The following is a 14,791-nucleotide window of genomic DNA, read 5'->3' as shown; positions in this document are numbered from 1 at the left end:
CTCTGTGCTTCAAATGCAGATATCTAACCATTTGACAGATATCTCTAGGCACTTCATTTTTAACAAAGACAAAATGAGATTCTTTATGTTCCTTTCTCAATAAATGGTTCTTGGTAGCTCAAACCAAAATCCTAAGTGTTATTTTTTTATTCCTTGTGCTCTTTTGTCTTCTCAATATATTTCCCCTTCTGTTCCCTCTGTTTCAGGCGTATCTAGTAATAGCTGTAATGACCTCCTCCCGCTCTTCATGCCTGCTCTGTGACCGTTTCTGATACTATCTTCCACTCTCAAACCAAGGGGATCTTTCTAAAATGCTGTCTAATTGTGTTTCTCCCTTCTCACAGTCCTTCAACGTCACCGAGACCTAGGTAACCAAACTGGTCCACTGGTCTGTGAATGTTGCATCATAATGTCCTAGAGAATTTATGAAGATCGAGCTCCAGAATCAGCGTTATTAAAGGCTGGCTGGGTTATTCCAGTTCCAGCCAAATTTTAGACAAGATTATTGGATAAGTTCCCAATATTTTTGCATTTCACACAGGGTTTTACCCGACCTCTCCTTTTCTCCTCTAGTTCCATCTCCAGTCATTCTTCCCTCCCAACTTGCTCTTCAGTCGTACCATTCCTGAGCTCACTGCACCCTCTCATTTTCCTGTGCACTTTGGACATGTGGAATTCTCTCTTGAATCCCCTTTCCACCGCTAACCGCAGAAGTATTTTATTTATTCTTCTAATCTCAATTCAAGTGAAGCCTATCTTGACTTCTCCATACCGTTAGGTGCAGTTCTTGCTCGTTGAGCAGCCATCCTTCCTTTTGTATGCCTCTGGTCACTGTTGAAGTATTTCTCTTGTATTTTATTTGTTTACGTTTTGCTTCTCTACTAAATTCCTTGAGTGCAGTGATCTTTTAGCACTAGTGCTGAGCATAGTGCCCAAGACAGTTTGAATAAACATACATTAAAGTGAATTTCAGAGAACTAGATATGCATAAGTATACAAGTTCAACAAAATGTGTCCACCCACACACTATGTTGGAAATCATAGAAATTTCAAGCGATATGAAAAATTATCAGGAAATGAGCCACTACTACTATAACATGAGGCTTTGTTTAGCTAATTATACTGTCTAACCTATGTGACAACCTAAGGAAAAGGGCGTAAGTTAAGTCAGAACTTGGGAAATTAATGTACCTTTGATTTCTAGGCTGGTGAATCAGAGACTTCTGGAAGTGCAGTCACAAGTCGAAGAACTGCAGAAATCTTTACAAGATCAAGGATCAAAAGCAGAAGATGTAAGTTTTGATGTGTTAACGACCATGGGCCAAGAGTTTATAGTGTTAAGAAAACCTGTAACTTTTATTTTTTATTTGGGGATCTCTGTGAAAATAATTTATAATTATATAGGTTATAGAAAAGAAACAGTGTTTTCCTTTTACTAACATTTCTTATAAAAAGAACCAGACAGTACTTTATTGTGTCTTTCAGATTGACTCTTCTGGGAATTAGAATTTCATTTGTAATTATCAGCTAAGGAATTAATTGAGGCTTGATGTTTTAAATGTGCTCAACTCAATATTCAAAGTATATGGGTTTTGGTTAAAAAAATGCTGGTTAGAAACTTACTGTGTTCAAGTAGAAATTTTTGATGTAAAATTGATATTTAAGAAAATAGTGCCGTTCCTAGAATCCCACCATCTCTAAATTTCTGAATCCCTCTTACTGTCCTCCCACACATACAACACACGTTCATGTATAAGTTCCCTGACCTTTTTTTATAGTCCCTTAGCACTCTACATATCTCTCATAGCCCTTGGCTGGCACACTCAAATCCAGAATATAGTAAATGCCTTGAGCCAGGAGCTAGGTCTTCATCTCCTCATGCTCATCATCTATCACAGTGCTTGTGTAGCATATCATAGTCAGTCAATCCTGGTAAAAGTGTAAATAAATCATATTTTGCAAATCCTTTACATTTAATGAGCAGTCAGCAACAGACCTACGACTATAAAGTGCTCAAAAATAGTGCAAAGGGGAAAAAAACCTAAATTTTAGTGACCAACCTTTGCTTCAGCCGGTTTTTTTTTTTTTTTTTGCCAGTGTGATTTACCATAACTCTGGCCTTAGAGTATAAACCTATTTTCTTGTTTCCATTAGTAGAGTCATTTTGAGGATCATTGTCCAAACTATAGATAGATCCAGTTTCATCCAGCCTTATTAACGTATGAGGGTATAAAAACAAAAGGAATCAAAGAAGTGGAGTTAAATTCGCGTGTTACTTAAAACCTGAGATATGAGAAGCTCATCAGTGACCTAATTTTATGAGTTTCTTAACATACGTCTAGCTTATATTGGCAGCATACTCTTCTTTCTAAGATCGGTGGTTTTAGTTTATCCTTTAATTAATGCATTGGTAGTTCTTGGATTCCCAGATTGATTCCAAATTCCTGAAATTGTCACCAATGTTTAAACTGCCTTATTCAGTTATTAAAATGTCCTGGTTTACATTTTAGACATACTTTTATCCAGAAGGTTAAATCACAAAGAAGTGAAGCGAAACTACCTTTAGTGCATTAAAATATTAGTAAGCCTAATGAAGAGTACCTTAGAGACGAACCAAAGGAGCAGTATTTCTTAGTTTGCTGAAATCACTAGGTCCGTTAAACTGAGGTGAATGTGAACTTCATTTTGTTCTCTAAAACTTGGGGGAGACTTTTTGTTGATTTGTTGTGGTAAAAAGGGGAAGGGTGTGTGGTACATGGAAAGCAAAAATGGCGGAATATCAGGATCAGCTCAACCTTAGTATTAGAGCAATAACCATTGTACTTGATTCTCTTACTTATACTGAAACATACTTAACGAAATTATTCTGTAAAAAATACTTTTGCATAGCCTGATTAGGTATCACTGTGGTAGTCAAATCTAATTAAATATGCTATGTGCCATTACTTCAAGAGAACATGTTTCTGAAGTGAGATGCCAGCCCTATAAAGTACTGTTTGTGTAAATTAGTCAGTTTATTTGTCCAGATGCTAATGAGATATCTTGCTCTAAATTCTTGGAAATTCTCTCAGAGCTCTTTTCTATATATGGAAAAGATTCAGATAGAAACTTTTCCTGATGATATGCCTCAAAGTGCTTTGGAGAAATAGTGTGGCACAGGACATGTGGTTCTTCCCCCCAGCAGATTTTTGATATTTTTGTCTTCTCTCTTTCACTAACCTACAGTGTTACATCTCAGGAATATGTGCTACTTAGAACAACCTGCCAAATGGAATTGGTCCCCCTGAAGAGCAACATAATTTCTGCCTATTTCTGTTGTCAAAAGCACAGTCCTTTCATGTGACCTTAAGTCAGAGTAGGATGGTTTGCACATTTTTATTATTATTTTTATGTCATTTATTTTTAGCATGGAAGCAGAAAAGCATTGTTATATCCAGTCATATGGATAATTTGAGCTAGCCACAGTGTATAAAACTCCAGAGAACGAGACAGGATGAGGAGACCATAGAAGAAAGAAAAATGTACATTTTTGAAAAAAAAAGCATATCTTTTACTTCTGTTCATGAATTACTAAATGGTTCCTTCTATTGGCTGCTGTGTTTGCTTCATACTAATATGTCCTCTCTGTCTCTTGGCATGGTTTCTGCTCAAGGCTATTGTAAGTATGGCTTCCTATTCATTTCTATATATCAAGCAGTTTTTTAATTTATACATTATCTGCCATCATAGTTGATGGTATTGAAATTTTAAGTTATGGGAATTTTATGCACAATGAATGTACCAGTATTACTTGCCTTATAAGCTTATGCCCGTTACAGTTAAGATACTTAAAGAATATAAAAAATTTAACAAGTCAAACTAAAGAGACTCTGCTCTTGTTTTTTTTTTTCCTCCCGTCCCGCTCTGCCCCATTGCTATAATTAGGTTGTTTTAAAAATTATTTTGAAGCTAGCTTCCTAGCACAGTCTGGTTCCCTCCTGCCACATATTTTGATAGTAACAGTCCAGTTGGAGAGGCATTGCAGCATAGAAAGCATGGAAGTGAATGAAGACCATGCATAGACTTTGGGGTCTGGCAGACCTGGGTTTTAATCTTGGATCTGCCACTTGAAAGCTAGTGAATGTCTCCTCACCTTCCTCAGCTATGAGATAGGGCTAATGTTACTCAGCGCTGGGAGCTTAACACAAGACAACGTATATGACATGATTTAGTGCAGTGCCTGGCATTTTAACCACTCATTAAATAATTATTTTAGTGTGTATCATCTCAGAGTTAAAATTAACTTTACTAGGGGCCGGCCCAGTGGTGCAGCAGTTGAGTGTGCACGTTCCACTTCGGCGGCCTGGGGTTCGCCAGTTCGGATCCCAGGTGCGGACATGGCACCGCGTGGCAAGCTATGCTGTGGTAGGCGTCCCACGTATAAAGTAGAGGAAGATGGGCACGGATGTTAGCTCAGGGCCACTCTTCCTCAACAAAAAGAGGAGGATTGGCAGCAGATGTTAGCTCAGGGCTAATTTTCCTCAAAAGAAAAAATAATAATTAATCTTACTAGAACCTCATCAAAACATAAGTGTAGGGGCCAGCCCACTGGCGTAGTGGTTAAGTTCGTGCGCTCCGCTTCAGCAGCCTGGAGTTTGCAGACCTACATACTTCTCATCAAACCATGCTGTGGCAGTCTCGCATATACAAAATAGAGGAAGATTGGCAACGGATGTTAGCTCAAGGACAGTCTTCAACACACATAAAGAGGAAAAACAAAAGAAAACCATAAGTGTAAATTAAAGTTAAGGTGTATAAAAAGTATTTTCATTTTACCCTGTGTACCAAAGAAGGAACAAGCAATAATCTGAAGTTAACAGATTTATCTTTTTTTAATATTTAGGGGAGGCAATGATAGAGGATGCTGTGGTCCACTGACCTAGCTATAGTTAACATTGAGCAAAGAAGGGAATTTGAAATATTCCAGAGCTGTGTTAGAATGGGTTTGAATAAGCAATTATGATAATCATTACTGAATAAGGTGACTAAAAATCGAAGAACTTAGTGCGAGGGTTTTTTCCTCCCTCCTCGCTGCTATTGATTGATTGGACAGTTTGTTTTATAAGCCTGTATTAATTGGCTCATGATTGGTCAATTCTGATCTCCTGTTCTTCAGAAGACCTTTTTCCTTTTTCCATTAGTACCCATTTAAAGCTGCATTCTCCAGCATATTAAATTCTCTGCATATAATATCAGTTCTCATATCATCACATAAATTATCTGCAATCTGCGTATTTGTAAATGAGTGATTAAGTCAGTAAATAGTTATGGAAATTGCTCTCTCACTTTATCATGATGCAAGTTAAACAACATAGCAGATTAAAAGTGTCTTAAGGAAAGTCTAGTATTACTAGAGTTCTGCATGCCTATTGAGTCCAGGAATATTCGGTCTATACATAAGTGGCCTTTTTATTCATTTCCCTGACTGTAAATAGAAAATTCAGATGTGCAGTTTCTAGTTATTTTATACTGATTGCTATCACTTACAGGCTGCTCTCTCCATTATCAAAGAAAAATAAACGTGGGTACATGGTGTGTTTTCAGCTCTTTGACAAGAGAGATTACTGAGGACTGATTCAGAGTTAGCTACTACTATGCTCTTAATTTTTAAAAAATAATTTATTAGTTAAAATGTTAAGTAATAAATTATTGTTTAATTTTCCATTTTCAGTCAGTTCTTCTAAAAAAGAAGCTGGAAGAACATCTGTAAGTATAAAAGCCATTGAGGCTCATTCTTGTATCATCTCTTGTGTTAGGTGGTTACAGAGTATCTAGGCAATAGCATGGGTGTCCCTTGGAGGTACAGAACCATATAAGACATATTGATAGCATCTATAGGGTCTTGCTTACCCAAGGTCCTCACATCAGAACAATGACTGCTTTATAACTTTTCTCAAATGAGATTCCCGGGGTCTATGTGTTCATGACAGTATTTATAATCACAGCTAGGGGTTTGAGACACTCGAGTTCAGAAGTCAGAAACTTTTTTCTGTAAAGGGCCAGATGGTAGTTCTTTTAGGCTTTGCAAGCCATGGTCTGTGTCGTACCACTTAGCTCTGTGGGTGTAGCGTGAAAGCAGCCGTGGATGGTAAGCAAACTAATGTTGTGACTGTATTCCAGTGAGACTTGCATACGAAGAGGGGCGGCAGGCTCAGTTCAGCCCACGGTTGGTAGCTGTCCAGCTCTGGAGTGTAGCCCCTCAATCTTCCTCTTTAAGTAATTTTTTAAAGTATTATAAAGCTTATCAGTAGCAGATTTTCAAACATTTCCTTGAATTGCAAACATATCTGAACGTGACTTTTTAATCTAAAAGATGAAATAAAGTTTAAAATATTGCATTTGTTTTCTCATGAAGAAGAAATCTTCCTCCATCTTTGTCTTTAGTTGAAGTTGACAATGTTAGGAATGTTTCGTGATTTTTTTTCTCACACCCAGTAACAACTTTAATCCTTCCTATTACTTTCTAGCAAAACTCTCTCCTTGCAAACACTGAGTGGCCATGAATTGCTAGCCTGTTGGAGTATTACAGTGTTACCCTATGGTAAACCAGGCATCCTCAATACCTCAGAGATAACTATGACTTGCTCTGCTAAGATTGGAAAGAAATTCTCTAGTTTGGCAGCTTACCTCATGCTGTCCAATTTTCTTTTTATAATGTGGGAAAAGTGAGATACACCTAGCAACTGACACTTGCTGCCAAGTCTAACAATGGGCAGATTCCTAATGTACTAGAAGAGTAGAAAATATTGCCTCCCAGCCATTGTGAAGTTACCTTGAGTCAGAATTTAGTACCGAATTCTATCCTGTTTTTGTTTTCCATTCCTTTATTGCAAAAAATAGAATACCCGTTGTTTTGTAAAACCACTGTCTGATCATTGTTCTGTGTTGTCATTTATATGGTCAAAAATAATTTACTTCATCAAAAATAATTTGTTAGTGAGTGAACATGAAGCTTGTATTCGTTTCTTCTGGTTGCCATAAATTGCTACAAACTGAGTGGCTAAAAATAATAGAAATTATTCTCTAACTGTTCTTGAGGCTAGCAGTGTGAAATCAAGGTGACAGCAGGATTGGCTGCTTCTGGAGGCTCTGAGGGAGAGTCTGTTCCATGCCCCTGTTCTAGCTTCTGGTGGCTGCCACCAGTGCTTGGTGTTCCTTGGCTTGTGGACACGTCGTTCCAATTTCTACCTCCATCTTTACATGGCCTTCTCTCTGTCTGTGTCTTCATATGGCCTTCTTATAAAGACACCAGTCATTGGATTTAGGGCCCACTCTGATCTAGTATAACCTCATCCTAACTAATTACATCTGCAAGGACCCTGTTTCCAAAAGTCACATTTACAGGTTCTGGGGGGTTAGGACTTCACCATATGTTTTTGGGAGACACAATTCAATCCATAACAGGGCTCATAGACATCTCAAAAAATGGTCATTCTCATGCAGATTTAAAACTACACTGGAGTCCATTTTACACACACCAAATTGGTAAAGTTTAAGAATCAGACAGGGGCCGGCCCGGTGGCGCAGCGGTTAAGTGCACACGTTCTGCTTCGGCGACCCAGGGTTCACCAGTTCGGATCCCGGGTGCCGACATGGCACTGCTTGGCAAGCCATGCTGTAGTGAGCATCCCACATATAAAGTAGAGGAAGATGGATATGGATGTTAGCTCAGGGCCAGTCTTCCTCAGCAAAAAGAGGAGGAATGGTGGCAGATGTTAGGTCAGGGCTAATCTTCCTCAAAAAAATAATAAATAAATAAAAATTAAAAAAAAAAGAATCAGACATACTAAGTACTGCCAAAGATATTGAGCAATTCTCATCCACGGCTGGTAAGAGTATACATCAGTTTACTTAGTAAACTTGAATATGCACGTATTATATGACCCATCAGTTCCACTCTCCTCTATATACCCTGATTCCTAGAGATGGTATAATGCATGTGTACCAGGAGACTTATAGAAGCAAGTATGGAGTAATGTTGTTTGTAATCATAGAAAAGTCAAAATGATACAAATACTGCCAGTTGTAAAAATGATAGCTAGAATGAGGTGTATTCAAACAGTTGAACACTAGACAGCAGTAAAAATGTGTGAACTAGGGCTAACACATCAACATGGATGAATCCCAAGGACATAATGTTAAGTAAAAGATGGAAGTCACACAATAATATATACAGTATAATTTAATGTATAAAGGAAAAATTGGGAAATATTAAGCAATATTTTTTTAGGAATACAGACAAATGCCTGTCACAAAAATGAAAATGATTAAAATTCTGAATTTTGGTTACCTCTGGGAGGGGGTTAGGGACACATGGGACTTCTGAGGTTCTGGGATAATTTCTGTATCTTCACCTGTTTCTTTGCTGGGCTTAGTTTTTCTTGTTCTTTAAAGTGTATGTATTTATTTTGTATATATATATTTGTGTGTTTGTGTGTGTCACACCCTCAAAAAAGAAATTGTTGAGAAATAAAAGAATTTATTAAAGTATTATGCATAGAAAAAACCAGAAAAAGGCGTAACAAAATACTCTGGTTTTTTAGTGTTTCTCTCTGTTTTCCAATTTTTGTAGCCTTGTTTCCCTCTCATATTACAGAGTGCCTCACTAGGTACTATATAGGGAGAATTACACATATTATATAAACACCAGGAAAAACGTACTTTCTGTACATTCATTCTTTTTACTATTGTATTAGAATATGCCTTACATACAGTAAAGTACACAAATCCTAAGTTCCTAAGTCTGCCACTTCATGAATGTCCTTCTACGTACATAGGTAACCCAGATCAACATATAGCATATTTCCAGCAGCCCACCAGGATTCTTCCTTCTCTCTTCTAATTGATTGATTATATCCCCAAGCTCATCACTGTGTTGATCTCTATCACCTTTCATTAATTTTGATAGTCTCTGAACTTGATATAAATGGAATCATACAGTATTACCCTTTCATGTCTGACTTCCTTTGTTCAACCTTCTGTGAGATCTATCCATGTGGTTGCATGTATCATTAATGCATTCCTTTGTATTGGTGTGTAGTGTTCTTTCTGTTCTTGTTTTTAGAACTTCACTTCTTTTTCAGTAAGATTTTACATTGTAAAATCTCTGCAAATTTGTAATTTAATTTTTACAATATCTTGTTCCTAGAAAAAATATTAAGATCATTAAGTTCTTTGTACTCTCTTGTTCAGGTTCATGTAAAAGAAATTGACTACTACTTCAAACTCTGAGATTTTTGTCTCTATTTTTTTCACTTATTTAAAAAATATATTGGGCCAGCCCCAGTGGCCTAGTGGTTAATTTCGGCACACTCCGCTTCAGCAGCCTGGGTTCTGTTCCCAGGCATGGACCTACACCACTCGTCTGTCAGTGGCCATGCTGTGGCAGCAGCTCACATACAAAAAGAGGAAGATCTGCAACAGATGTTGGCTCAGGGCAAATCTTCCTCAGCAAAAAAAAAAAAAAAAAAAAAAAATATATATATATATATATATATATATAAAATTCATGTTGAATTAGTCTTTTCATCTGTGTTTCATAGCGCTGTGTGCTATGCAAGTATATTCCAAGAGTAAAGAACTTAGAGTTTTCGTTTGTGGAAAAAAATACAAAACAGTAGTAGGTGACACAGTGTTACATACTTTGTTACAGAGAGAAGCTGCATGAAGCCAATAATGAATTGCAGAAGAAGAGAGCCATTATAGAAGATCTTGAACCAAGATTTAACAACAGCTGTGAGTTTTTCCCAATTAGCATAGTTTTAAATTAGTTAGCCATATATTACCCTAGTGATAATGAGTTTATATAATATTGTTTCTTTTAGAAATAGGTCCTATGACATTCTAGCAATTAAAGAATTTGCCTTATTTACAAAAAGTATATAATCATCTTCATAATGTTTCTTAAATTTCTAATTATAGCAGTGAGATTTTCCTTAACTATGGATGCTAATGAATATTTTATGAAGTTAGTTATTTCCATAGTGTAGTTGCATGTAAGTCAGCCAAACTTTTACTTCTGTTGATATTTACACATGTGGGTAACTGACTTTATTAATTCTCTGGTGTGGAGGTGGGAGTAGGATGCAGACTTTTACTGTTTTTTATTGTGGTAACATCTACATAACATAAAAATAACCACTTTAACCATTTTTAGTTATACAGTTCAGTAGCATTAAGTACATTCACATTATCGTGCAAACACAATCCATCACTCAACTATCCAGTATATTGATATTGTACAACCACTGTCCATCTCCAGAACTTTTTCATCGTCCCAGACTCAAACTCCATACCCATTAAACAATAACTCCCCTCTCTCCCCTAACCCCCCTGCCTCTGGAAACCACTATTCTGCTTTCTGTCTCTACAGATTTGACTATTCTGGGTAACTTATATAAGTGCCATCATGCATCATGTCTGGCTTATTTCACTCAGCATAATATCTTTAATTTTCACTTGGTAATGGCTCCATGTTGTAGCATATATCAGAATTAAGGCTAAATAATATTCACTTGTATGTATTTACCACATTTTGTGTATCCATTCATCTGTCAATGGTTACTTTTTAATTTATTCACTTCCATACTGCAATTTTTGTTTATAAAAAAAGCTTTTTGTAAAAACAAAAATTATAAATTAGGGTTTTTTAAAGAAAATTATATGTAGAAATAGACCAAACAATCTCTCAAAGCTGTTACCTATTTACTGTTTGTCGGTTGATATATTTTTAAAGTTGTTATAATCTCAAAAAAATTTTTTGCTGTCTCATCTGCAGCCTTAAAAATTGAAGAATTACAAGAAGCTTTACGAAAGAAAGAAGAGGAAATGAAGCAAATGGAAGAACGATATAAAAAATACTTAGAGAAAGCCAAAAGTGTAAGTATGAATTTGTGGGTATCTCTACTTTCTGATCATATTTCACTGACATCTCAGAATATAGTGCACGTACAGCGACTTTTCACACAGAGAGCTGTCAGGAGAAGGTCAAGAACTGCCAAAACGACAGTGTATCTTTATGTAGGAAATAAGTGGCAGTCATCACCTTAACTAGTAATCAAAATTAGCTACACTAATGGTAGGACAACCAATATCTTGTGCCTCCTGGTGGGGTATCATTACCAATAATATTTAACCTGATTCTAAGCAATATTCTAGACCTAACTTTCAGTTCCCAGGGAAAATGTGGTTATTGAAACAAGTTAAATAGCACCTTCAGGAAGTCATCAGATAAATCCAGAATTTGGCATAGAAGTCAATGTTATAGAAAAACAAATATAGACAGTGGAGTGTGAGGGAGCTGTTGTAATTTAAAGAGCCAAAGGGACCTAAATACCAAATGTAGTGCATTAATATTTGGGTCCTGGGCTGGGGGCAGAAATGAGCAGTTTTGAAAGACATTTTGGAGACAGCTGTGGAGATGTGGATTTGGACTGAATGGTGATGATTTCTAATATTGTTAATTTCTTACAGATGATAATGGTATTATGATTATGTGGGGGAATGTCCTTAGTCTAAGGAGATGCACGTTGAAATATTTCAGAGTTACGTGTCATGAAGTCTGCACATTAATTTAAAATAGTCCCCAAAACAAGCAGGCGTGTGTGTGTGTGTGTGTGTGTGTTTGTGTGTCTAGAGAGAGAAATCAAATGTGGTAGTGCAGCTATTGGTGAATCTGGGTTAAAGGAAATGAATTTTTATTGTTCTGTTCTTTCCAATTTTCTACAGATTTGGTTATTTTTGATAGTAAAAGCATTGGGCCAAAAAGCAAAAAGACTTCCCAGAAAACTTCTATTTGGTTAACTAGAATTGCATCACATGCCCATGCTTAAACTGGGGCACTGGCAGAGGAGGGGATGGGCCACAGTGATAGGCTTTTAAACCATAAGGACGTGCCCCTAAGTACACGTCTGGTCGGAGGGGAACACTAGCTGAACCAAATCAGAGGAAAGGAAAAGGAGACAGCTGTCAGTAGTGTCTGCTGTGGTATTACTTATTAATTTTAAGCCAGAATTACTTCTTTTTTTTTCTCCCTTTTTCTCCTAAAGCCCCCTGGTACATAGTTGTGTATTTTTAGTTGTGGATCCTTCTAGTTATAGCATGTGGGATGCCGTCTCAGCATGGCTTGATGAGCAGTGCCATGTCCACGCCCGGGAGTTGAACTGGCAAAACCCTGGGCTGCCGAAGCAGAGCACACGAACTTAACCACTCAGCTACAGGGCCGGACCCCAGAATTACTTCTTATACTTGATTCTTGTACATAATTAAAAAGTTTTATAATTGAAAGTTACAACAATTGAATATTATTTCATACATTCACATTTTAAAGTATTCATGTAAGACAGCTTTTGATTCTCATAAAGTTTATCCTTTGATTTTTTTTTTAATTTTCTTTTATTGCTTTTTACAGGTTATCCGTACTTTAGATCCTAAACAGAATCAAGGAGCAGCACCAGAAATACAGGCTCTTAAAAATCAGCTCCAGGAACGGGACCGACTGTTCCATTCATTAGAGGTAGTTTACTATACTAGATGATAAAATATTTTATTTTCGATTCTTTATTTTCTAGGAGCCTTCCTCTATACAATTGTGTCCATTAATTTAGACTGTTAAGTGTGAGTACTTCATTGATATTGAATTGTTTTTTATCTTTAAATATTTACATGTGCTTGCTTTTCAGAAAGAATATGAGAAAACAAAGAGTCAAAGAGAGATGGAGGAGAAATATCTTGTTAGTGCCTGGTACAATATGGTAAGAAAATAACACTTGACATCATATTGCAAAGTTCAGTGAATATGTAATATTTATTATACTCCCTCTACTGTAGAAGTAACTCTACCAAATGAATCTGAAAGTAATTGCCATTCTAACACAAACTAACAAAACCTTAATGCTAACCTTAGGACTGAAAAGCAGATAAGAGAACCACCATAAACAGGGTTAGGGCGTTTTGAACACTTCATTAAACCTAGAGGATAGAATCAGTTGGATTTTGGCCCCTCAGAATCATTTTATTCTAGGGGAACGGGACTGTAATATTATCTACACAAAATTGCAGTAACTTTTGTTTTGTGGGACTATTTCAGTGCCTTTCCAGGAGTGGTACTTACACCAAGGCTACTTCAGCTATCTCGTTTGTGGTTGTTGACAGTTAGTGCCATCCTCTCACCTTCCCGCTCTCTATCAGACAATGTTCTGCTGCTATTCATAGGGTTTTGATGGCCAGTTTTTTGGAAGCGGGTGGCCAGGTCCTTCCTCCTTATCTTTCTTAGTCTGGAACTTCTGCTGAAACCTGTCCACCATGGGTGACCCTCCTGATATTTGAAATACCGCTGGCATAGCTTTCAGCGTCACAGCAGTATGTAGCCACGACAGTATGACAACCGACAGACTGGTGGTGTGGTTCCCTGACCAGGAAATGAACCCAGACCGTGGCAGTGAGAATGTGGGATCTTAACTATTAGACCACCAGGACTGGCTAACTATCTCATAGGGTTTGGAAAATGTTCTAACTGGTCCAGCAGTATTAGACCCTGAACGACTGGAGGTTTTGAGGTTGAATTTTCCAACACAAAAAAACTTTAAATGTATTGCAGGGGAAAATAAATGCTCATCAATATCTGGGCTTCAGTAACATTTTCTAGATATAAATAGCTATGAATTTGTAAGAATGCTGTACTTTTTTCAATATTTTTTTCTAGACTTTTTGTCATCTTTTCCTTCTTTGTTCTTCTTTGTAAGACCACTTTTGCCTTTTCGAAGTGTCAGTTGTGCAAGACAGGAAATTGGACCAGATTCTTTTCGTCAGACCCCCCTGACTCTATAGTTGTGTTATTGGCACAATGCCATTATTTCTGTTTTACAGTTATAATTGATGCTGTGTCTTAAAGGCTAGTGTCCCAGGCCTTCTAATAATGTGATTTGATCTTTGTCAAAAATTTATACAATTTTATGGCATAGTTCATTTATATTTGCCTTGGTTAAAACTACATATTTAAGATTTTATCACAATTTTGAAAAACAAAAGAGGAAATTGTATTGTGTTTAGAATACTATTATTGTTAACAAATATAGATTTCTTGAAAATTAAAATTTAAAAGATAGGGAAAAAACTATATATTTAAGGAAATTCTCTAGGAACCAGTCCTGCCTCCACCTATTCTCTTTCCACTTTGTCCTTGTTAAAAGTTAGTGTTAGTGACAAGAAAATAGTGGAATTAAACGAAAAACTAGACCAGCTGGACTTAATAGAGATATATAGAACATTCTATCCAAAAGCAGAATACACGTTATTCTCAAGTGCACATGAAACATTCTCAAAGGTAGACCATATGTTGGGAAACAAGGTATGCCTCAATACATTTAAGAAGACTGAAATCATATCAAGCATCTTTTCCAACCATAATGCTATGAAACTAGAAATCAACTGCAAGAAAAAAGCTGGGAAAGTGACAAATATGTGGAGACTAAACAACATGCTACTGAACAACCAATGGATTAATGAAGAAATTAAAGGAAAAATCAAAAAATACCTGCAGACAAATGGAAATGAAAATGCATCATACTAACTCCATTGGGATATGACAAAAGTAGTCCTAAGAGGGAAATTCATAGCAAAACAGGCCCACCTTAACAAACAAGAAAAATCTCAAATAAGCAATCTTAAACTATACCTAGCAGAACTAGAAAAAGAAGAACAAACAAAGCCCAAAGTGAGCAGAAGGAGGGAAATAATAAAAATTAGAGCAAAA

The 14,791-nt window shown here is 36.6% G+C and overlaps 1 protein-coding gene across 2 annotated transcripts in view; it reads left to right on the top strand.

Annotated features, from left to right (window-relative positions):
• The window catches only part of HOOK3 (hook microtubule tethering protein 3), a 103,287-nt gene that overhangs the window by 75,225 nt on the left and 13,271 nt on the right, over positions 1 to 14,791 (top strand). For both annotated transcript variants that reach the window (XM_070598692.1, XM_070598693.1), the window contains exons 16-21: positions 1,205 to 1,292; positions 5,711 to 5,745; positions 9,692 to 9,774; positions 10,817 to 10,917; positions 12,449 to 12,553; positions 12,720 to 12,791. In XM_070598692.1, the coding sequence (XP_070454793.1) occupies positions 1,205 to 1,292; positions 5,711 to 5,745; positions 9,692 to 9,774; positions 10,817 to 10,917; positions 12,449 to 12,553; positions 12,720 to 12,791 (484 nt within the window). The remainder of the gene's footprint in view (positions 1 to 1,204; positions 1,293 to 5,710; positions 5,746 to 9,691; positions 9,775 to 10,816; positions 10,918 to 12,448; positions 12,554 to 12,719; positions 12,792 to 14,791) is intronic.

This window comes from Equus przewalskii, chromosome 28, assembly GCF_037783145.1.
Source record: "Equus przewalskii isolate Varuska chromosome 28, EquPr2, whole genome shotgun sequence".
In the NCBI taxonomy this organism is placed as follows: Eukaryota; Metazoa; Chordata; class Mammalia; order Perissodactyla; family Equidae; genus Equus; species Equus przewalskii.
Note: the sequence above shows the minus strand (reverse complement) of the source record. Positions and strands in the feature narration are given on the sequence as shown.